We start from the raw sequence: 25,224 nt of genomic DNA on the forward strand, positions 1-25,224 counted from the left end.
AACAATTAAGAAAATCGTTTGGGTGCAAAACTAACTTCCTAGAGGTCAAGGAATAGTGGAATCAATTAAATACTACTGCAAATCCATAAACATCCATATTGAAGAAAAAATCCAAGCCCTGATCTTGCCATATCTTTTACCAAATATAGTAGGAAACCCAAAAGGATGTAGAGATATTTATGACATACTCATAAATGGTAAATCTAGAAAAAACTTAGTGAGTCTATTGACGATAATATATGGGAAACGATAGAAAAAACAACCTTTAAATCGTGTAATAGTTTAAAACACTCGTGGTTTCAATACAGCATACTGCATAGGTTTCTGCCTACAAATGATTTGCTAACAAAAATGAAATATAAAGATTCCAACACATGCACATTTTGCAAATCCGAGAAAGAATCAATTCTACATCTATTTTGTGACTAAAGTCATAAAAGCTATTGGGAAGAAAATAGAAGAATGGATATTCGAAAAAACAGGGTCAAATATTATCTTTTCAAAGAAAAATATTATTCTAGGATATTGTGAAAAGAGAAACCATGCTCTGAATTTGATAATAACAGCAGTGAAATATAATATATACAAAATGAAACAAAGAGATTAAACACCAAAGACAACATATTATGCTGAACGTTTTAATGCCTATTCAAATTGCAAATATGACAGCTTCACAAAATTTTGGTCACTATGTCACAAGCTGTTCTGTTAACCTAGCACTATATATAATGTACTGCTATTACATTTTCAAGTACCTATTCATTTTGCCTGTAAATCGACTTTGTATATATTTGCGAATCGTGATTATACCAACCCGTTATGTTATGAACTGTATGACCTGAATTTATGGAGAATCAAAAATGAAAAATTATAAAAAAAACCCAAACAAAATGGTAAAATTTGTCAGATAGGGAATCGAGTCTGCACATAATCAGCTGACAAAGCTTCATGTCGATCTAGGTGCTCTGCTGCTGACAACCACGGCATATGCCTGAATGTAGCTCCTGTAGAATGGGCAGCTCCGGTCCAAGTCAGTGATGATCTTGTTCACACAGTCAATACACACGTTGGTGTGTGAGCAGGGAGATAACTCTATATTGCCCTCATTTTCGAAACACACAGCGCACTCGTTGCTGATGTCTGGGCCCCTTCCACGCTAGGCGATGACGGCGATGACAAGCTCGGCCAGTCTGGTTGTCATCAGGGTTGTCATCAGGTCTGTAATCAGGTCTGTCATCAGGTCTGTCATCAGGTCTGTCATCAGGGTTGTCATCAGGGCTGTCATCAGGGTTGTCATCAGGGCTGTCATCAGGGTAGTCATAAGGGTGATGACCTGTAGAGAAGAAAAATATTATGGCCAGTAGACCACTTGACTACTCCATTTCTTCGAGGGCATGGAGCCTGTAACCCATTGAGCAACTCACGGGGATGGGGCAATCCCTCTAACCACAACAATCTTTCTAACCATTACAATCCCTGTTACCATGACAGAACAATTACTCTGGGGTTGTCCAAAAAAGTACAGATCATTGGGGTCCAAGGTAAAATGTTGTGATGGTAGTGTTGTTTAAAGTGATTTAAACCCATGGATAGTCAGACATTGTGTCACTGTTTCAACTCTCATTGTTACAACCTCTCTCACTATTAAGGTCACTCTAACCATTACAATCACTTCCCATGGTTACAATCACTTTTCATCACAATCACTCTCAGTGTCACAATCGCTCACAGTGTCAGTCACTGACAGTGTCACAATAACTCTCCATCACAATCCCTGACAGGGTCGCAATCACTGACATTGTCACAATCACTCTTCATCACAATCACTCTCTATCATAATCACTCTCTGTATCATAATCACTCTCAGTGTCACAATAACTCTCCACCACAATCACTGACCTGGTCACAATAACTCTCCATCACAACCACTCACAGTGTCACCATCATTCTCAATCACAATCACTCTCAGTGTAACAATCAATCACAGTGTCACAATCACTCTCAGTGTCACAATAACTCTCCACCACATTCATGCTCCATCACAATCACTCTCAGTGTAACAATCAATCACAGTGTCACAATCACTCTCAGTGTAACAATAACTCTCCATCACTCTCTATTATAATCACTCTCAATGTCACAATCACTAACAGTGTCACAATATCTCTCCACCACAATCACTGACAGTGTCACAATAACTCCATCACAATCACTGACAGTGTCACCATCATTCTCCATCACAATCACTCTCAGTGTAACAATCAATCACAATGTCACAATCACTCCCCATCACAATCACTCACAGTGTCACCATCACAATCACTCTCAGTGTCACAATTACTCTCCACCACATTCATGCTCCATCACAATCACTCTCAGTGTCGACGTCACAATCACCAATAATGTTACATCACTGGTACAATATTACAATCACCTTGACAAGCTCTCACCTGAGTGATATCCTGAGTCAGGCTGTGGACAGTGCTGCCAACTTTGGCGAAAGAAGTAGAAGGCAAATGCCAAGGCTATCCCGATTGGAATTACTGTTACCAAAGGTGGCAGCATCCTCAACCGTACACCAAGTGCTCTTTATTTTATCGCAACACAGTAAAATGTCACACCTGCGAAACCTGCGAACATAACGCACATCATAAACACTGATGTCTGACTATTATATGGACATTTAACACTGGAAAGTAGAGCACAACTACAGTATGATCATAAAGTAGTGACATTATCTAAAAAAGATTAAACCTACCAAACTACCCCATACTTCTACCCCCAACATATTTTCTGGTAAATTTTCCAAATTCAAAATTCACATAAAAAAATTCAATATGTAACCCACCCCTTCAGGTTGGTCTCTCTTTCTGTGATGTTCACCCCTCTTTCGATCTAACACTAAACATGGTAAATGGCCTGGCAGGCCTGTGTGTGAAACACATGTTGGAAAGTGCAAGTAAAATCTCGAAATCATCATCAACTAATATGTAATGGTCTCATCCTTAACGATGCTAAGGTTTGAATTGATGCTCCGGGTGCCATCCCAACAGACACCAACACTGTGCGAGTCAGCAGATAGTGCTTCTTGAATACTAGTATATCTCTTTGTTGAGTACAGACTTGCTCTCAACTTCCGAAGAACATGCTTCAGCTGATTACCACAAATCTACAAGATTAACCAAAAGCTCTATCACACATAGTCATGTTTACTATGTGATCAGTGTTGTATATTGACCTCCAAAGTTAAGCAATCAGTTAACCCAGAAATCCAAACACAGGAGGATTCAGCGCGAAAGCAACAAGACACATATTACAGGGAACAGGTGTATGATAAACTTATGACCGTTTACATATTAATACAAATTACTGCAAAGTCATTACAATGACAGTATTACAATAGGGTGGCAATATTTGACGGAAGTAAAATTACACAGGCAGTTTGTCATGCATCCGCCGAGCAGGTAGGATAGGGGAAGACCGCAAAAAGACAGCGTGAAAAAGCGCGGACAGACCAGCAGGAGGCAAGCCATGGACACAGAGGGACGAACACTGACCAGCCTATCCAGGCGTTCTGCTGGTCAAGTGTCAGTCTGACTTCTCTGACTTCCCTCCATAGTGCCTGTCAGACTATGTGTGAACTGTTCACACTGCCTCACATAGTTCAGTCCCTTCTGGATTCCGCGACAATATTTAAGAATTCCACGGCAAATATAAGTAAATTCTGCATCCCATATTTCAAAATTCCGCAAAAAAAATCTGCAGTTTACCCTGTCTCTCCGTTTGAATGCCCGACACCCGGATTTACAGGGAAATCCAGAGTGCTGAAGAAAAATGTAATTTTCTGACTAAAATTTAAATTTTATACTTATCCTGACTCATGCTAAATGCTTGTCCTTGTGAATGATAGTGGAACACTTGAAATCCCTTGAAGTGCCCTTCCACAAAGCTGACGTAAAATCACTACTCACCCAGGAGTTGCCTCCCTTGCCCCTTTGGCGCTCTTTTGGTCACCTGACCGACCATGCCTTGTCACTCTCTCCGTTTGAATGCCCGACACCCGGATTTACAGGGAAATCCAGAGTGCCATAAGAGGGGAGGTTGGGAGGGCTGACCTCATGAGTCAGGATAAGTATAAAATATCAATTTGAGTCAGAAAATTACATATTTTTCCTTATCCTGACTCATGCTAAATGCTTGCAGAATCCGTCGGAATCGGTGGTGGGTCAGGCCACTTCTGGATTCTCTGGCTGTAGATTTACGTCCCGGATTACCCCCCATGGGAACTTATGACGGCACTGCTGATGATTCTGTTCTTTCAAGTTCCTCTGATGAGTCTGGGGGGAACCACAACTTGTCAGATTTCTTCCGAAACTTCTCCTGACATTTCGTGTGAATTTTTAGATATACTAATGTTCCATTAGTTATCTATTGCAACTCCATCTCTTGATGCGCGCATCAAGTGGAGATGCGACCCTTGTTCATGTACGAGTATGTCCTATACAAGTACAGGGTCTATCACTCATGCTACCCTGTCCTAGACGTGTGCATCGACTTTAACCATTTGCTCTCCAGAGCGTTGGTTTTCATAAGTCACGTGATAAAAAGGGTGATATTTTTCTCAGCGCCTTTGTGGAACCGTTAGTTGTTGTGCTACAACAAGTGGCCCAAACTGGTGAATGCCTGAGACGTCTTCGGTGGCAATGTCTCTGAGGTAGTGGTTGGCAAACACTGTGTCCGATTTCCAAAAGCAACCCTCCATTATTGTTGTAATCGTGCAGTTTCCATGCAGAGCAAGTGTATATTTCCGTGGGCATCTCAGTAGATAAGGGGATGAATAGGCGCTTGAATTTTCGTTTCCTTGTATTTGTCCTTTGTAGGTAGACTTTTAGTGCTCTGACAGGGCATAAGGATAGATCCTGTGTATCCTGTGGTCCAAGGACTGTAGAGAGTGCTGGGATGTCAGGCTGGCCGGGCAGTTGTTTCTTGGCAATAAAATCCCATCTCAGTCCTAGATGTAAGATGTCACGATTCAAATCGTGTTCGTTCGAAGTCCAGAACATGTATTTCTGACATCCGTGCTGCTGTTGCTAGGGCGATCAGGAACAGCGTTTTCTGAGTCAGTAGTTCAAAGGATGTCCATTTAGAGGCTCGTAGGCATCACTGGTGAGATGTTGTAGAACTATGTTGAGATCCCAGGCAGGAGCCTTGAAATACTTTTGTTGGTCTTCCAACTTGAACGAGCGTAGTAGTGCCAGTATCTCTGGTACTTTGGTCAGCTTGACACCCGTCTTCATGGTGATTACTGTGCTGAGCGCAGCCAGGTACGTTGAGAGTGTTGAACCTTTTAAGCGTCTCGTCTGTTGCAGATGACACAGGTATTCATACCCTCGCTGGCCAATAGGGCACGACCAAAATCAGTTGCAGCGTTGTCATCTGTTTGATTTCCTGTATTACTTGTGGTAGTAGTGCTGGAGGTGGAAACGCATAAGCGTTTAGTCCTTCCCATGAGATGCTTAAAGCGTCTGTTGCCAATGCCTGAGGATCCGGAATCGGAGAGACGAATGTTAGTAGTTGCTTGTTGAACTTTGTTGCAAACAGGTCTATTATCGGAACTAGGAACCCTTGCCATATCCGTCATGGAAGCGGAGAGATGATCGATTCTGGAATCATGGCTTGAAGCTTGTCTCATCAATCTTCCGGTAATTTCTTTGAGAGGCATTTTAGAAGTTGTGAAGATGAAGGAAAACTGATTTCTATGGATAGTTAACTTCTTTATTGCAATGAGTGTGACGTTTCGGTGTAGGAACTAACACCGTTATCAAGCAAGAGATACAACAACTGAAGCAAGGAGAATATATACGTAGCTGTATAGTGAGTGTAAAGGCTGGATGTTTTGTCCTAGTCTTTTGCACAAGTAACCCAATATCCTGCCCTTTACCAGTTATCTGATAGGGTTCTGGGGCTCAAGGCACTGGTGCCATGGTTTCCATAGCAACAATTTTTTAGCCAATCCCCAGGGGCTTTGTTGTCACATGACAGGGGCAAGAGGGAGCGTGGGACCCCCAAGCCTGAAATCTTCCTCTTTCTGCCTGCACTGTCGAGGTGACAACAAGCCAGCTTGTTTTTTAGGTAAGAACCTCAGTTTGCTTCGATATTGCAACTGGGTCTTCTGTATTAAATTCCATTTATTTACAACTTGTTGCTGCTAACAACAGAACTCTTTTTGCCATTTTAATCTAAATTAAAAAGTCTCTGTATCACTGTCCCGGTTTCCAAACCATGTGCTCAGTTGGAGTATCACGGTGTCAGCTGGAACCAATTAGTGGCGGTCATGCTCACTGACCAGTGCTGACCTCTCCACTGAGCAGCACACAGCCTGGGCTGTCTTCGGCTATCCTCGGCATTCTCCGGCTCCCGTCCGGCTCCATTACAAAATGGCTGCACCGGATGTAAACAAAACTAGGGTCCGTCGTCTGCTTCATGGTTATCTTAACATAGCATTGACTACCGTACCATGCCACTATATCAATCATATTTTAGTATGTTCCCCCACTTGATGTGAAAGTGAAGTCACAGTTTATTCAATAATAATATAATGTATTATATTATATGGCCAATAATATACCTACATATTGTAGTAATGTAAATTATGTAATATCCGTTTATTACATATTGTCAATTTACTTACTACAATTAGGTGTTTATCCTGGGTAGCCCCAAGTGGTGTACCTACTGGGTGTATTGACATTCTGTTGGAGCTAGCCTCATATTGACTAGTATGATCATCCAACAGGCAGTCATACCCCATTTCCCTTAGCCACATGTGTCGTACAGGCCAGGTGTCCTGTCGTGGCTATTGTGTTTATCAATCAACCGGTTTTCTGTATCATATATTCCAAATGTGTTGGGTATAAATATTGCCCCACTTTGTGTATATATATATATATTTTTATATTTCCAATTGGCCCTTAATATTAATGTGACCTTCACCTCACCTCAGGTGGGGCCCTATGTAAATCCTCTGATAGGATGGGTGTGACGATTCTTTTGGGTTATGTAATTAAAGGTATTTATGTAAATACTCTTTGGGATTGTGTGCTCATATATGCACATATACTTTTGTACCAATATTGTATTTATTTGTCCTTTAATAATATTGTTGCCCCTATTAAGTATTGTCGTCACATCCTACATATCAGTCGGATTATTATTTATTTTCATTATTGTATCTGTACAATGGCTCTTTCTGCCTGCACTGTCGAGGTGACAACAAGCCAGCTTGTTTTTTAGGTTTCACCTGGACTGTGCAGTCAGATTTGCAACTCTGTTACCAAGACTTTTATTTCAATATATATTATTACTGTCTTTTTGTGTTGTGTCATCTTTGACTGGAGCACTTCGCGCAATAGACACACTTGCCCATCCCTTTTCCCGTGAGACGTAATTGTTACGCAATAACAGCAATTACCCAAGTCTTACATTGGCTTAACGTGGGGCAAAGTGTCGCAAGCGTTCATAGTACTCCTCAACGGTCAAAGATATACACTCATTGGCACATAAGGCATAATTTTGTATCTATACTCCTACCCTTAGTTGCCTTAGTCAACTAAGAATTCTCAGTACCTCATCTCCGATTTGTTGTCAACATGTCCTCGCTCACGAACTCTGAGCTCTTGGACACTATGTTGTCAATGAAATTTGACCCCAAGCGATCAATTGGAATAATTGGGCTCCCAGAGGAAACAAAAACGGAGTCGGTTGAGGAGGAGTTGTCCCCTTGCTATGGGAAGGTGCGGGTTCTCCAGGTGCTTGATTCTATTCATCAGCTGCACCTCGTGGAGTTCCCAAGCCCTCAAGTCCCTCTGAAGCTTGGGGACACTGTACTCATCAGAGAGGAGGAGTATCAAGTTATGAAAGTGAACTTGGTCCAGGAAGGATCCTCCTTAGAAGATGTCGTGGCCAGGGCAGTAGATCAGGCCCTGGACAGGAAGACAGCCCTGATGATGGAGGCGATGAAGTCTCAGATGCTGGAACAGTTCCAGCTGCTACTACGACAGCTTCCATCAGCCACGACCAGCGCCGGATCCATAAAACCAAATCCACCAACTCCCACACCTGTTCTGGCGGCTAACGAGGTTGCTGCTGCCCACTCAGAATCCCCAGCCGCTAGCGACTCTAATGTTGCAAGCTCGAGTGCTGGGGTTGTGGGTAGCGGTAGCACTGTAACGCCCAGACCCACAACAGGTGCTGGTGAATTTGGATCGTCCCTCATCCAGCTACTTCAGACTGAAGACCTTCTCTGGTGCAAGACCCATCAAAGCCGGTGAGGTAGCCTTTGAAGAATGGGCCAAACAAGCGAAGAAATCAGCCCTATTTATGCACCCTGCCAATAAAGAGTGAAGTGGCCCACATCTTCAGCAGCATTGTTTCTGACCCTTCCGGACGCCTAGGAACAGTACGACTAACCGGGAGGAAAAGGATAATTGTACCAGCAGGACAAACTATGGAGATCCGCGGCACGGCAAGAAAGGTCAATATTCCATCTACTGCACAAACAGTTCTGATCCAGGAAAGCATTAACCATCAACAGTTGTATGGAGACAGTCTTCAAGTCATGAATGCTGTTGTGTCTGTCACAGGAAGTGTCCCAAGAATAAGAGTATTAGTCCACAATGTATCATCTCGTGACATAACCATCTCGCCTCGGAAAGCACTGGCTGACTTGTACCTCCCCCAGGACGTCACCCCCCTTGACTGGGTGTATAACCGTCTGAAGAAGGAAGAAGCAGCCAAGCCACCTGTTCACTGCAATGCTGCCCAGATGTCCACAGGGGAGTTATCACCAGAACTGAACTTTGACTTTGGTGACTCACCCTTGCCAAAAGAAGACAGGCAAAGGATCATCGGGAAGCTTCATGCTATGAGAGATGTGTTTTCTACTCATGATTATGACATTGGGAAGACAGAGCAGGCCACTCATGCCATTAAACTGACAGACAACTCACCATTCAGGGAGAGAGCTCGCCCAATACGACCTCAGGACTTTGAAGATTGCCGCCGCCACATACAACAGTCAATAGATGCTGATATCATTCAGCCTTCATCAAGTCCCTTTGCTAGTCCAATAGTCCTCATTCGCAAGAAGTCAGGAAAGCTAAGACTATGTGTGGACTACCGGAAGTTGAATTCTAGGACAATTCGGGATTCATATCCTATTCCAAAGGTTGAAGATCTCTTCGCAGCACTACATGGATCTGCATGGTTCACCCAGCTTGACGTTAAATCGGCCTTCTATGCTGTCCCAATGGATGATGAATCAGCAAAGTACACTGCCTTTGTGTGCCCATTTGGACTGTTTGAATACAAGAGAATGAGCATGGGTCTTGTGAACAGCCCTCTAACGTTTCAACGCCTGATGGACCAGTGTGTAGGGGACATGAATCTTAAGGAGCTGGTCGTCTACATGGATGACCTCATTGTCTTTGCTGAAGATATCCCCACACATGAAGATCGCCTGTTCCAGACTCTTGCTCGACTTCGCAAGTTTGGCCTCAAGCTGGACCCTGAGAAGTGCAAGTTCTTCCAAACAACTGTGACCCACCTTGGTCATGTGTGTTCCAAAGAAGGAATATCACCAGACCCTAACAAAATTAACGTTGTAAAGGAATGGCCTGTCCCAACCAACATCGGTGAACTGAAAAGCTTCCTTGGGTTTGCAGGGTACTACCGTCGCTTTGTGGAAGGATTTAGTCGTCTCTGCAAACCATTAAATGCACTGACAGCCGGCTACATTCCAAGGAAGACCATGCTTAAACTCGGAAGAACTCCTGGGAAGAACAACCTCACCCTGAAGACGCCTTTTGGGGATAAGTGGACAGAGGAATGCCAAACAGCTTTTGAGAAGATCAAGGAAAAGCTAACTACTCCTCCTGTGTTAGGCTATGCTGACCTGTCTGCCCCTTTTGAACTCCACACTGACGCCAGTGGCACTGGACTCGGAGCTGTCCTTTACCAACAACAATGTGGTAGCCTGAAAGTCATCGCCTATGCAAGCCGAGGTCTTTCTAAAAGTGAGGCAAATTATCCAGCACACAAGCGCGAATTTCTAGCATTGAAGTGGGCTGTTACTGACAAGTTCCATGACTACCTGTATGGTTCGGAATTCACAGTCGTAACAGACAACAATCCCCTTACATATGTCCTGAAGTCAGCGAAAGTTGATGCCATGGGATACCGATGGTTAGCAGCCCTAGCAGCCTACAACTTTAACATCAAGTATCGACCAGGAGTGCAGATGGCCGATGCAGATGCTTTAAGCCGCTTGCCACAGGAAGCTCAAGAAGAAGATCTAGAGTTTAAACAGGACACTGAAAGAATAGACTGGTTGATTGCTCGGAGCACACCCCTCGATGCTCCAGAATCTGGAGTGGTGGAGTGTTCCTCATGCTCAATCCGGGCTATTCTTCAATGTCATGGCATTCACAGCAGTTCAGAGGGTAGGCAGCAAGGGAATCTCAAAGAAATAAGCAGGCAAGAGAAGAAGTGCATGGCATACTCTCAAAACGCTGTCTTGTCCAGCACAGAAGAACCTGTTCTGGTGGAAGCTCTTTCCTGTTCCAAGAAAGCAGTTCCTGACAGTTTGGTCACGCCACCTACAGTCCATGATCGAGGGATGTCGTCAGTGGATTGGAAAACAGCGCAAGGCCTGGATTCAGAAATCTGTCAAATCATGTCAGTACTCAAATCAAAGGAGGGATCATGCAAAGCAAAGACATCCAAACTCCATCCCGACATGCATGTCTACCTGCGAGAACTGGAGAAGCTTGTTATTAAAGATGACATCCTCTACAGAATGGTCACTGATGCCAAGGGTATAGAACGACAACAGCTGGTCATCCCCAAACAATATCGCAAGGAGGCAATTCATGGAGTTCATGATCAAGTTGGACATCCCTGCAGCAACAGCACTTTATCCCTTGCCCGCCAGAGATTCTTCTGGCCATTCATGGCTACCTCCATCCAAACTTACTGTTCAAACTGTGAAAGATGCATCAGGAGGAAAGCCAGGAAAGAAACTGCACCACTGGAAGCCATCTTACCATCTGTCCCGCTTGAACTAGTCTGCATTGACTACCTGTCCATCGAACCAGACAAAGGTGGCTTTGAAAACGTACTGGTGATCACGGATCACTTCACAAAGTACGCAATGGCAGTTCCAACAAAGGATCAGAAAGCTACCACTGTAGCCAAAGCTTTATGGGAAAACCTCATCTGTCACTATGGTTACCCTCAGCACCTACTGTCGGATCAAGGACGGGACTTTGAATCAAAAGTTATCAAGAAGTTGTGCGATATGGCTGGCATCAAGAAAATAAGAACGTCACCATACAATCCAAGGTGCAATGGTGTAACCGAAAGGATGAATCGTACCCTCTTGGATATGCTCGGCACTCTCAACCACAGCCAAAAGAAAGACTGGAGAAAATATGTTGGACCTCTAGCCCATGCATACAACTGCATTGTACATGACACCACAGGCTACTCTCCATACTACCTCATGTTCGGCCGTCATGCACGCCTACCAATAGACATGGTGTTTGGAACAGATCCTGACAGCAGGACTTCAAAAGGACCTCAACAGTATGTCAAAGATCTGCGGAACCGACTCCAGTTTGCATTCCAAGTGGCCAGGGAGAATGCCCAAAAGTCAGCGATTCGCAACAAGGGCTACTATGACCGAAAGGCTCATGCAGCAGCATTGGAACCAGGTGACCGGGTTCTTGTCCGTAACATTGGGGTCAAAGGAAAACATAAGATCGCTGACAGATGGAAGTCGGGAGTCTTCATTGTCGAACGTCACCAAGGTGAACTGCCTGTCTATGTTGTTCGACCAGAAAATGGAGACGGGCCCTCAAAGACTTACCATCGCAACCTCTTACTTCCTGTTGGTTCATTGCCCCTAGATATGGATGAACCAGAAAGACACCAGTGTCTGAGGCGGCCTGTTACCAGATCCAAAGCCCGAAATCAACAACCGGAGGACATCTTGGAATCCTCTGAAGACGAACTACACACTGTCAATGTATGGTACCCACAGCCTGAACCTATTAGAGCTGTACCCACTAGCAGCTTGAACCCTGAGGCTCAACCCTTTGAACCACAAGAGCAGGCGCTGCCATACTCACAACCTACTGTAGAGGAAGTCCCCGCAATCCAAGTGGTTCCCGGTATGCAGAATGAGGCAACCACTGCAGGACCCCTCACCTGGGAAACGGTTGCAGTGGAAGCTGAAGCTGCTCCATCAGAACCCATGGAGAGTGGGGACTCAGGAGAACTACATCAAAGAGAAGATAGGCTGCCTGAAGATCCGGACAATGAGGATACATCGCTCATCGCCCCTTGTGATCTGGTAGAATCCTCTGGTGGTGAGCCAGACCTATCTGAGAACTCTGTGGACTCTGCTATAAGTGATCCAGTTGCTGCGGAGGAGCCACTCCAGTCTCTCCCCTGTGAAGAGACTGTTATCATGACCTTGCCGGAAGCTCCTCGTAGATCCCAGCGCCAGCGACGAAGCACTAGGTTCTTTTCCTGGGATCCATTTACGAAGAAGTATTCTCAGGTCATACATGTGTGATACAAGAGGGTTACGAATGATTGTTCAGCTGAAGCATTGTTTAATCATGTATTTGTATTTATCAATTTCAATCCGGGTTACAACATTTCCTTAAAGGGGGGGAGAGTGTAAAGGCTGGATGTTTTGTCCTAGTCTTTTGCACAAGTAACCCAATATCCTGCCCTTTACCAGTTATCTGATAGGGTTCTGGGGCTCAAGGCACTGGTGCCATGGTTTCCATAGCAACAATTTTTTAGCCAATCCCCAGGGGCTTTGTTGTCACATGACAGGGGCAAGAGGGAGCGTGGGACCCCCAAGCCTGAAATCTTCCTCTTTCTGCCTGCACTGTCGAGGTGACAACAAGCCAGCTTGTTTTTTAGGTAAGAACCTCAGTTTGCTTCGATATTGCAACTGGGTCTTCTGTATTAAATTCCATTTATTTACAACTTGTTGCTGCTAACAACAGAACTCTTTTTGCCATTTTAATCTAAATTAAAAAGTCTCTGTATCACTGTCCCGGTTTCCAAACCATGTGCTCAGTTGGAGTATCACGGTGTCAGCTGGAACCAATTAGTGGCGGTCATGCTCACTGACCAGTGCTGACCTCTCCACTGAGCAGCACACAGCCTGGGCTGTCTTCGGCTATCCTCGGCATTCTCCGGCTCCCGCTCCCGGCGTCCGGCTCCATTACAAAATGGCTGCACCGGATGTAAACAAAACTAGGGTCCGTCGTCTGCTTCATGGTTATCTTAACATAGCATTGACTACCGTACCATGCCACTATATCAATCATATTTTAGTATGTTCCCCCACTTGATGTGAAAGTGAAGTCACAGTTTATTCAATAATAATATAATGTATTATATTATATGGCCAATAATATACCTACATATTGTAGTAATGTAAATTATGTAATATCCGTTTATTACATATTGTCAATTTACTTACTACAATTAGGTGTTTATCCTGGGTAGCCCCAAGTGGTGTACCTACTGGGTGTATTGACATTCTGTTGGAGCTAGCCTCATATTGACTAGTATGATCATCCAACAGGCAGTCATACCCCATTTCCCTTAGCCACATGTGTCGTACAGGCCAGGTGTCCTGTCGTGGCTATTGTGTTTATCAATCAACCGGTTTTCTGTATCATATATTCCAAATGTGTTGGGTATAAATATTGCCCCACTTTGTGTATATATATATATATTTTTATATTTCCAATTGGCCCTTAATATTAATGTGACCTTCACCTCACCTCAGGTGGGGCCCTATGTAAATCCTCTGATAGGATGGGTGTGACGATTCTTTTGGGTTATGTAATTAAAGGTATTTATGTAAATACTCTTTGGGATTGTGTGCTCATATATGCACATATACTTTTTGTACCAATATTGTATTTATTTGTCCTTTAATAATATTGTTGCCCCTATTAAGTATTGTCGTCACATCCTACATATCAGTCGGATTATTATTTATTTTCATTATTGTATCTGTACAATGGCTCTTTCTGCCTGCACTGTCGAGGTGACAACAAGCCAGCTTGTTTTTTTAGGTTTCACCTGGACTGTGCAGTCGGAACTTGCAACTCTGTTACCAAGACTTTTATTTCAATATATATTATTACTGTCTTTTTGTGTTGTGTCATCTTTGACTGGAGCACTTCGCGCAATAGACACACTTGCCCATCCCTTTTCCCGTGAGACGTAATTGTTACGCAATAACAGCAATTACCCAAGTCTTACATGAGTATGTACAATTAACAAGGTTGATGTACATTGGATATTTGATAAGTGATTTCAGCAGAGGAGGTTGATGTCCATCTGACTTCCATGCTTCCCTCCTTTGTGCTTGTAATCACAACTATTGTACGTCAACTTATCAATTGTATAAACTCAACTCTAATCACAATCAATCACTCTGTACATCAACCTCCTCTGCTGTAATCACTTATCAAATATTCAATGTACATCAACCTTGTTAATTGTATATACTCACTATACAGCTATGTATATATTCTCCTTGCTTCAGTTGTTGTATCACTTGCTTGATAACGGTGTTAGTTCCTAAACCGAAACGTCGCACTCATTGCAATAAAGAAGTTGACTTTCCATAGAAATCAGTTTTCCTTAATCTTCCGGTAATATGTAATAAAGATGTTGTCACCAGAATCCGAACAATGTGCAGCGATGATGCATAATACGTCGTCTCTAGATCAGCAAAAATCTATGATGTACTGGGACTGCCATTGATGTGAAGTCTATTTATAGTCGACCGGCTGCTGCGAGCAGAAACCGTCTCACGCTTGTCGCTGCAAGTCCCCAGATAACCAATATTAAATCTGCTGACAGGGGAAGTCCTCTATGACCCGTGAAGATAGTCGAACCACGCTGTACCCTGCTAACTGGAGTGTAAATGGAGCCTTTCCCACGTTGAAAGAGTTGTTTACAACTGTAGACGACTTCCTGGCACGTGACTGTGACATCACCGGTGTTGCAGGTAAATGATCCTCATACAATCTTGTGCAGTCGTTGATTTCTTTGTCAACACGGCCTTGTCCGTAACCTCTCTGTTCAGCTTGTGCCGGAGTTACACGAGTGAACACGTGTCTTGATGGCTGAACCGCGTAGTGCCGATGTAAGCAGACTGTTCCCTGTCTGTTGTGACTGTATTCTTCAACTTCATAATCTTTACTGCCGTCGTCATCTTATACAGATTCACCTTCAGTGTTTCATCGGATGTTATCTGACATCGTTACTTCAGGTGTGCATCTCTTCCTTCAGCCATGCATTGATCCAACATAGCCAACATCTAGTTGTAGTGTCCAGTTGTGTTATTTTCTTATCATGCATCTTGAAGATCTATTACGGGATTCACTGATGATCTTGTAATCTCAAACCCTGATGTATCATGAAGGACTCTGTATGATGAAGGGGAAATCTGCCATCATTGAACAGCGGGACATGCTGACTCTGATTATAATCCTCCCCGTGAGTGCCTGTGCGCAGGTTTATGAAGGTCCAAGTTGGAAGATCCGTATCTGCGCAGTCTGTAGAATCCTGGAGAACGACTGGATCTACTTCGGTGTTAGAATCCTTCCTGCTGAGACGCTGAAACAGCGTGGAGGCTCCGTCATGGACTGCTAGCGCTAAGCTGGCGTTCGTTGAATCCTCCAGGCTGCTAACTGCTGATACTTCTGACGGTAAAGATCTTCGCGAACTTAACCATTCGTGCAGGCCTTCATCCAAGAAAGCTTGTATAGCTAATATACCTTTGCGCAGGGCGACTGTCATCGAAGGGGTCTGCTATGCTGAGCTGACGTTAGTAGAGTTCTCCAGACTTCTAACTTCAGACGGTGAAGTTGGACATTTCCCTATCTGAAGATCAATAATGACGTGAGTCTCTGTATGTAGATCTGTATGTAGAGCTGCGTGCAGGTGAACGGTCCTGGTGTGACTGTGTATTCCTCCTGGAGTCTTGAGATATCTCTCTAGGACTTCACGAAGGCTGATAGACGTAATCTCCCCTCTGTGAGATGTGGAGTGCCTGCGAGCAGGTTCCCGATGTGAGTCTAAGTCCGACGATGATGACGATCCATATATGCGGCTACTGTAGGGTTCTGGAGAACGCTTCAATCTGCTTCTGTGTTGAGAATCTTAGAGGCTCCTTTGGGGACGTCTCAGGCTGAGCTGACGTTGGTAGCGTTGTCCAGACTTCTAGCTTCACTCGTTGAAGATCGTCAGGTGCATGGCCTTCGCGCAGGCTTTCTCTTCAGCCAGGTGCGATGGAGAGGCTGCTGAATCTTCATGCTGGCTTGTAGTCATCATAATGGACGTCGTAGCAGCTTCCTCCTGCGTGAAGCGATGTTCCATCATCGACCTAATCTGATCTGTAAACTGTTGCATAAACAGCCCCAGGTTGAAGTTCTGCGACGTATGTTGAGACTGCTGCGGGGCTGATGATGCTTCTGAGAACGTTGAGGCCTCTTCTAAGGTAGGCTGCACTTGTGAAGAGTTGACGCTGCTGCTATCTCTGGTACCCGATGTCTGTGTTGATGGAAGGTCTTCTGTCAATGTCTGCGCTGATATAGTTGCCGATGTAGCTGTTGAAGCAGGCTTCGTCTTCTTGCTGATGACTGTGACTTCAGGTATGATGATGGGAGGATCATCATACACGTCTGCTTCTTCCTGCGGTACAATTTCGGCAGTGAAGGATCTCGTCTTCTGCATAGAGCTGTGAAGAGACTTCGACGAAGTCTTAGGTGCTGTAGACTTCTTCTGCGCTGAAGAAGATCTCGTCTTCTTCGTCTGCGATGAGGACAGCTCCCTTCACGATGATCTCTACTAAATCGAGACAGAGTTCATCATTGGAACAGCGACCTGCCCTCATAAAACGCTCGGCAATTACTAGAATTATGAACCTAGGTTATCAGCGCAATCACTCGATTTACCAAACATGACTTGTGAATACCTTCTTACCCAGTCCTTTGCACGTCTATGAAGGGAAAAAAGGTAGTTATTAAATTCAAAAGTGGTTAGTTTCTGACAATGTTTACAGCGAAAGCTTGAAGAACGTGTAGCATACAATCAGGACATAATATCTGCAGGTCAGCCACAGACAGCCGGTAGCTACAACGAATAGAAGTTTTCATCAATTGTAAACCAGATGAAAAACATGGCACACAACGTATAAATTAGACAAAATATCAAAACAATTGATAATATACAATCCAAAAACCGTATACAGCTGCCATTTAGATGTAAAAGGTCCAAAGTAGAAAAGGATATGTGCCATATAGGGACCCAGGTGCTCTCACAGCCGTCCTCAAGGGCGAAGAAGGAGAGAGTGACAAACATGGCATGGTCATGTGACCAAAAAGGGCGCCAAAGGAGGCAAGGAGGACTACTCGTGGGTGAGTGATGATTATACGTCCGCGTTTTAGAAGGGATCTTCAAGGGATTTCAAGTGTTCCACTATCATTCGCAAGAAGAAGGAGACAAGCATTTAGCATGAGTCAGGATAAGGAAAAATAAGGATATGTGCCGTATAGGGACCCAGGTGCTCTCACAACCATCCTCAAGGACGAAGAAGGAGAGAGTGACAAGGCATGGTCGGTCAGGTGACCAAAAGAGCGCCAAAGGGGCAAGGGAGGCAACTCCTGGGTGAGTAGTGATTTTAAGTCCGCTTTTTAGAAGGGAACTTCAAGGGATTTCAAGTGTTCCACTATCATTCGCAAGGAGAAGGAGACAAGCATTAAGCAGGAGTCAGGATAAGGAAAAATTATTACCTTAGGAATAAATCATCTTTATTCGTGAATATTTTGAAAATATCATTGTAACAAATGTCGCAGTTCGTTTTTGTGTAACCAATTATATTTTGGTCATTTACCCTGACTTTTCGTTTCGGTCGATAGTCAATCTTGATTCAACTTTCAAAATATGTAAATTCCGTGGCACAAATATGGCAAATTCAGCAGGTATTCTGCATGAAAATGCATTTTCCGTGGACCAGATGATTTTCTGCATCAAAAGGTAATTTCTACAACCGCAGAATTGCAGAATCCAGGATGGACTGATAGTTGTACTGCGAGAATAAAAACACCCATTCTGTGTTTGTCACTACGCCTCGTGTTGTTTGAAGAGTGACATCCATCCCGGATTTGCCCATAGCTTTCTAGAAGTTTCCCGGCAATACTAGATTACAAAAGGATCGAAACAAAGTAGTTACACATTCAGTGATGTCAATACAATGACAACTCTGTTTTACAAAGATTACACTACCATACATACTGAGTCACTGACACCATGACAATCAAAACTCTTGAAAATATAATGGAATTTCCTCAGTTTCCACGAGATGAATCTGTTAAAAGCACTGAGATAGGTAACACAAACCTTAACACTAACCCTTAATTGTAACGTAGAGCAGTCCTGAAAGAGACCAAACGCTGACCATTCTGAAGCACTGCTTGAAAACAATAGCCAATAAACGTCAAGTTAACTAGGCCCTGTCAACATATTCCACAAGAAAAGTTTCTGCTCGAGTGACCACATCCTGGCTAGGATTATCACGTCATCAGACTTTTCACTATTTATCCAAACACACTTGTGCTAATAAGAACAGACTAACCTAATATAAGAATTGAAGTGCACATTACATATTGTTAAGCATAATTCAATAGATACATTACTACAACTGTGACAAGTGTGGAGCATGACACATCAACAAGGCCATGTAACCACTTCTCTGTATGGGCTTTCACGACAGAACAACCCGGGAAGATCCAGGTTAGAATTTATCTTCAGTAACCCATGCTTGTAGTAGGAAGCAACTAGGAATCGGGTGGTCAGGCTCGCTGACTTGGTTGACACATGTCATCGTATCCCAATTGTGTAGATAGATGCTCATGCTGTTGACTCAATTATTTACAGACCACCGCCATATAGCTGGAATACTGCTGAGTGCGGCGAAAACTAAACTCACTCACTCATGACAGAACAGGATAAACTAACAAGCAGAAATAGTCTTTCAAGTTTTGTGTACAATGTGACAATGTGTTAAAGGTAATGATTGGCTACATACGGTCAATTTGATTATTTTCTATATTCTACTCAAGATTTTGATAAACACTGGCAGCTAATTTAAGCAAGCTGGCTATGAGTATTTTGCAATTTATCAATGAGGAAAACACACAATCTTTCTCTTTCATTTGCCCTCAATATAAATCATGACAGAAACCATTAGACCTCCTAATGACCTTGACACTGCTGCTTTCCTGCGCCATGTACAGTATTCTTTCAAATCCTACATTCAACAGTTTGAATGGCATTGTTGACATCTTGAGAGAAGATGCAAAAGTTGATGTCTTCAACAATACTTCAACACTATCGAGACGGTATGCATCAGCTCCTCATCTTTTACTGCACTTGAGTCACATCCCCTGTTTTTTGACACCTGCTTCTTGAGCCCATGAAATTGACCATGCACCTAATGATGTCATCATGATAGACACTTCAAGGCCCAGTGAGGACAACATATTGTTTGCCACTTGCTGCTGAAGTCCTTGAGTAAGCCATAAAAGGATAGGTATTCAAAAAGTAATGACAACAAACCTCAAAACTTACATTTTCTCTAATGCACAATATAATTGGGGAATACTAGTAACTGTACTGTGTTTGACGAATTGGGGATGTATACCGGTGGTTATATAGCTGCAAATTTAGTTATCGGCGACGCGTAAGTGGAGTCAATATAACGTTAAATTTGGGGCCATATAACCACTGGTATACATCCCCAATTCGTCAAACACAGTACAGCTATCCCCATTTTAATTCAACTCGTTTTGCGCTGTTTTTTCGTGAAAGAAATTCATTATTTAAACCAGGTCAAAGTTCCTCGAGGTCAAAGGTTAATCATATCACTCCTTCAACTGACACCATCGCCAGAAAAACTAGTTCCCTTTTCAAACTTCAACACATTTATTATGTGCACACTGACTAAATCTGACAATGATGAATAAATCATAGTGTTACAGCTAAAATGGACAGAATTATCATGAAACCGGACTCTAATTATCAGAAATGAGCGGAACACTGCAAATGATAATGGCCCGCTGATTCCTTAATGATGGGCCATTCTAAGATGCCTAGCATTTAGAACAATCAAAAGAAAATACATTATCAGACAATAAAGGTATAGTTTTTTGATGACGTAACAATTGAATGACGTTATCCCGTCGCTGCGCCATTCTAGTGTGCCCCCTCGTAATCGAACCATTTTACATTACGTCACAATGTAAGCGACGTCACGATGAATGTCAGTTGTCATCGCCTCGTACGGCCTCCTGCAGTAAACTACTCCGTTGCATCCCGTTTTTTGCTTTGCAGTTGCTTCACGCAGCTAACATCACTGGTGGAAACATTACGTTTATGTTTTACGACGGTAAAATGTGTCAATTCGACTCACAAGTTTTCAGCGACACGGTAACGTTCGCAATGTTTACATTCCCACAATGCAATCGTGGAATGTCGATTGACTACTCAGCTTCATCTTGATGTGGGTGCTGGTCGAACCCTTGGCTTCGGGGATGACGCCACTATACCCGTTTCACCGGTATTCACCGTGGGTGTGACGTTTAAGACGTTGATACCCGGGTTATTAGCCAAATTTTGATCGGTGGTGGCGGTGACTATTTCGTTGTCGTAACGCACCACTTTATGGATTCTCAGGTGCATGTCTCTCGGGGCCATGTACAGTCCCACTCCGAACACGTAGTCGGCTTTCGACCGGGCATATTCCAACACGTTTTAGTAGCGTTGGATAGCACTCAGTAGATCAACTGGAGCATTGATAGCATCCTCAATGTTTGACACGAACTGTTTCTGCGCGTCGTAAGCCGTCCCTTTACCCACGATGTCGGAATGCGTTTGTATCTGCGCTCCCTGCAGCGCCCACACATACGTTCGAATCGAGTAGTTCAAGTGTGAAGTGAAGCACGAGTGAACCCTCTCGAATCCAGCATGAACATTTTCCAATCGTTCGCAGACCCCTGCTCAAACCTCCAAACGCGATAATCCTTGCTGTCCTCGAAAGCCATGAGATCATCTCTCCACTCGTTACTCGTGACGTAAGAACCTGCATACGTTCTACCACCACATACTCATATTGTGAACGATAGGAATACCCAAACCGTGATTCACGCCTGGCAAACGCCAATCCGTGTTCGGATCGATTTCGAATTCATTGCAAATTCTTTCGTATGCACGTCGATCGTACGGATTGTTTACCGCATCCCATGCTTTGTCCTGTGGAAGCAGAGCGCTGATTTCTTTGAGGATACGCCTGATCTGGTAGCACACGTGAAACATAAACACAGACTTACTCAGCAGGCCACGTTGAGTGTCGCTCAACGTCACAACGCACCCTCTCGTTGTGCACCACACGCCAAAATTGAATTGATTCTGCCAGAACTGCATCTGGTTGTTAAACCAAGTGTGTACCATCTTAACGTTCGTCACCGAAAACCTGTAATTTTTAAACACATCGATAAATGGTGCTTTGAAATGCAACCCATCTGCAACCAAGATCTTCATGTGTGTGAAATCAGAAGTATCGCTTTTAGAATAAAACACTCCTGGTTTGTACATGTTGAATTGTTATATAATATATAATATATACATCCAATATGTACGTGACGCTTCCGGGAATAACGAGCGGTGAGGCCGTTCAACTGCTGCACGCGATCAATAACACATCCGGCTTACTTGAAGTCACACGCAATATCACCTACTACCCGCGATGGACCAACATCAACAGCAAAAACAACAGGCTGTTCGTCAACAATGTCCGCAACCAAATAACGGACGGCTACTACAGCGTGTACTATCTCAACAAAGAAATCTTCAAATCCGTGGGGGCCGAACTCAAAATTAACGACGGAGAAAAACACTTTGAGACTCAGTAAGCCATTGACTAAAACGCTCGGGTTTACGACATTCCACCAAAAACCACCGTGACCGGCACGAAATTACCCGATCTTGTTCCATACCATGAACTGTGCATTCATCTCGATCAGCTGAGCACATGCAACAACGTTCAAGGTGATGCCCTTCCACGCTGTTGAGAGCCGTACCTGTGAAAACGGAAAAGTGTAACAATGGCAGAACCGAATCGTTTTCGTCACGGCAGTACAAGAAATTAACCCGAGGCACCATCTAGGAATTAGAAGTATCTGTTTTAGACATAAAACATAATCCTGTGAATATAGGATTCCTCAGCGTGACGCTGCACATCCGATAATGACAAGCGCCCAAGGTCCCGGAATGCGTTTGAAAAAATGCGTTAATATAGTGGTCTCCGACCTCGGGGACACGAGCAGATTGGACGAACCAGGAATAGACTGTAAACTGTACGCCTTGCAACTGAAAAACAATATTTACAAACGCGTCGAAGTCCCCGCCGCCGGTAGATCTGGCAGTTACTTAGATGATATAGTTAATACATCAAGAGCTGTCAGCAGCATTCGGTACGACCTAGTCCGCAATGACGAGGATGAATGGATGATATACCCAGCGTTCGGCGGCAAGCTGTTCGACTTAAACGACGTCGAGACCACGGTCGTCGATCGAAACAAGCAGTATGCCCTCGTCTTCACCGACGACAACAAATGGATTTTAACACAATCTCGAGTCGACTGGTTTCTCAACATCATGCTCGGCTCTTCCTACGTGTTCACTGAAAACAAAGACCATTACCTAAACAAAGTCGTGAACAATGGAACCCTGCTCATGGCTTACGTCCCGACGCATAGGCGCAGTGTAATCATCAGCGCAGTCTCAAGTATGGCAGTCCACATGCTATCGAGTAAACCCGGGGAGCAAAACGTGGGGTTGCAGGTGGTGTCTGAATTCGAGGGCGTTGTCAACATCCTGGAAAGTCTACCGGCGAATTCCACGCTGGTCATCCAAGTCTACCTCGGTGAACCATCATCACCAGTCGAAATCGTGAAAGGAATCAAACTCCGGTGGACCAAACAACATCAATATCGCGTTTGTTCTGTTTACGTGTGGGTGAACGTCGATTCCCACACCAGTCTGCAGGGAGTCACCGTGACCGTGGAAGACACGATATCGCTCACCAAAATTTTCCTACCCGACAACATACATCTCATGGGGTTGAAGTGCACACCTGATAAATTATCAGAAAAACAATTGGAAACTATTTTATAATTTTATATAGACGATGAATCATCATCCCAACGTCACACTCAGTGATTTAGGAGACACGGAGGGGTTCGATCTGCCTGATGATGAAAACACCTGGTACGTCCTACAAGACAACGTGTATGAGCGGGTGCCGCTGGCAGACTTTAAAGAGCCCGAATGGTTGATCAACGTGACCCTCACCACCACCTTACATCTCTTTAAACAAAAATAGGTTTGTCTCCGAAATTAGGAACAACGGCGTCTTTCTCGCGTCTTTCATTCCGAATTTTGATAATATAATGGTTGACCAAATACCACATCACACGTGCAACATGTTAGTTTCAAACGGGGATTCAAATTTAAGGTTCGACTTACCCGATCACCTATCAGATCTTATGACTATGAAACCAGGCTCCACACTGATCATAGTCTTTCTCGGACACGCTGCTAGTTGGAGGGGTTCAGACCGATAATTTATACCTGGGTTGACAATACATTGTGAAGAGGGGGGCACACGTTGCCGTATCGTCATACAACTGGGATCGGAACCTTTACTGAGATTTATACCACCCTTATTAATACACACACACACACACCCCAATCCCCACCCATAGGTTTCGTATAGACCAAGATTTACCTATTAGCCTTTCCAGTATTTTCCTGTCCGAGGATCTAAACCTTATAAGTCTCAAATACACTGAGCAACCATTAAATAAAACACAATTAAAAAATCTCTTATAAAATATGTACACGGGATGGGTCTGTACCCAGTCGTAGAAGAAGTAGCGAAAACCAAAGAAATCATAGGAGATTCACATTAAATTGTTTCGCTGAGATCAACATTATATAGTTTATTGATGTGAAAATTTACTGCTAGGACAAACAACACTTACCTCCGCGTCGAGTGATCACAATAGTGCAGGGAGTGTTAGCTTGAGTCATAAGCCGCGTGACCAGGAGAGTGCCGATTCGCGGTCATAGTGACCAGGAAGTTGGCTGGGGATTCAAAAGTAGTATGCACACTAGTGGAGAGAGATAAGGGCCTGATAAAAGCTTTATTTAATAGAGTCTTTTGTTGAAAGTGATCTCGTACCATCACTCTGTATATTACTACTACTCATCTGGAATTTAATGAAGTATATATCATAAAAGCAAGAAGCCAATTACAATCCCACCAGGTTAACAAGCTTATGACAATCTCTCCAGGTTAACAAGCTAATGACAATCTCTCCATGTCAACAAGCCAATTACAATCCCACCAGGTTAACAAGCTAATGACAATCTCTCCATGTCAACAAGCCAATTACAATCCTACCACGGGGGGGGGGGGGGGAGATGACTGAATAGAAGGAATCTGTTACCTGCGATCAGAAACAGAAACAGAAACACGCCATTGAGTCATTGAGTGTTGTAACATATCCCCCCCCCCCGATTCCCCCCACAGAAACATACACATGATCTAATGATGTCAAAATGTGGATGACCTCCCTTCACTTATTCCAACACTACCTCTAAATGTTGATGCTGATATCTCAGCTGTTAAAATAATGAATTGGAGTTAATATACATGCTTAATAAATCAACAAATATTAACATATGTTAGTATATTATGATCATCAACACGAAGATGACTTCCAGTAAGTCTTCACTTTGAAAGGGAGAACAGATAAACAAGAAAGATCATTACCATTTAATTCTATGATATAAGCAACTTAATACACCACATTTACACAGTGAAAATATATTTACAGGAAAATAGAAATACATTGGAATTTCTGTCCAAGGTAATCTGTATAAACAGATTTTCATTAATTGTATGTATGATGCTCAGATTTATTTAAGTATTAAGTATTTGTTGAGAGGTAGACACTTAGAACTGTATAGCCCGAGGTGAGGTGAGGTGAAATT

At 43.5% G+C, this 25,224-nt stretch overlaps 2 protein-coding genes across 2 annotated transcripts in view; one reads left to right on the forward strand and one right to left on the reverse strand.

The window, feature by feature from the left end:
* The window catches only part of LOC124261885 (probable ATP-dependent RNA helicase DDX31), an 83,936-nt gene that overhangs the window by 14,623 nt on the left and 44,089 nt on the right, over positions 1-25,224 (forward strand). The window lies entirely within an intron of this gene.
* LOC124261889 (dibasic-processing endoprotease-like) lies at positions 623-24,241 on the reverse strand. Its single transcript, XM_046696257.1, has 3 exons — positions 24,210-24,241; positions 2,451-2,630; positions 623-1,333 (listed from the first exon to the last, which is right to left on the reverse strand). Exons 2-3 carry the CDS (start codon positions 2,563-2,565, stop codon positions 1,104-1,106), a joined length of 345 nt encoding a protein of 114 aa, XP_046552213.1. The 5' UTR covers positions 2,566-2,630; positions 24,210-24,241; the 3' UTR covers positions 623-1,103.

This window comes from Haliotis rubra, unplaced genomic scaffold, assembly GCF_003918875.1.
Source record: "Haliotis rubra isolate DU_JTF1 unplaced genomic scaffold, ASM391887v1 Scf814, whole genome shotgun sequence".
Taxonomy (NCBI): Eukaryota; Metazoa; Mollusca; class Gastropoda; order Lepetellida; family Haliotidae; genus Haliotis; species Haliotis rubra.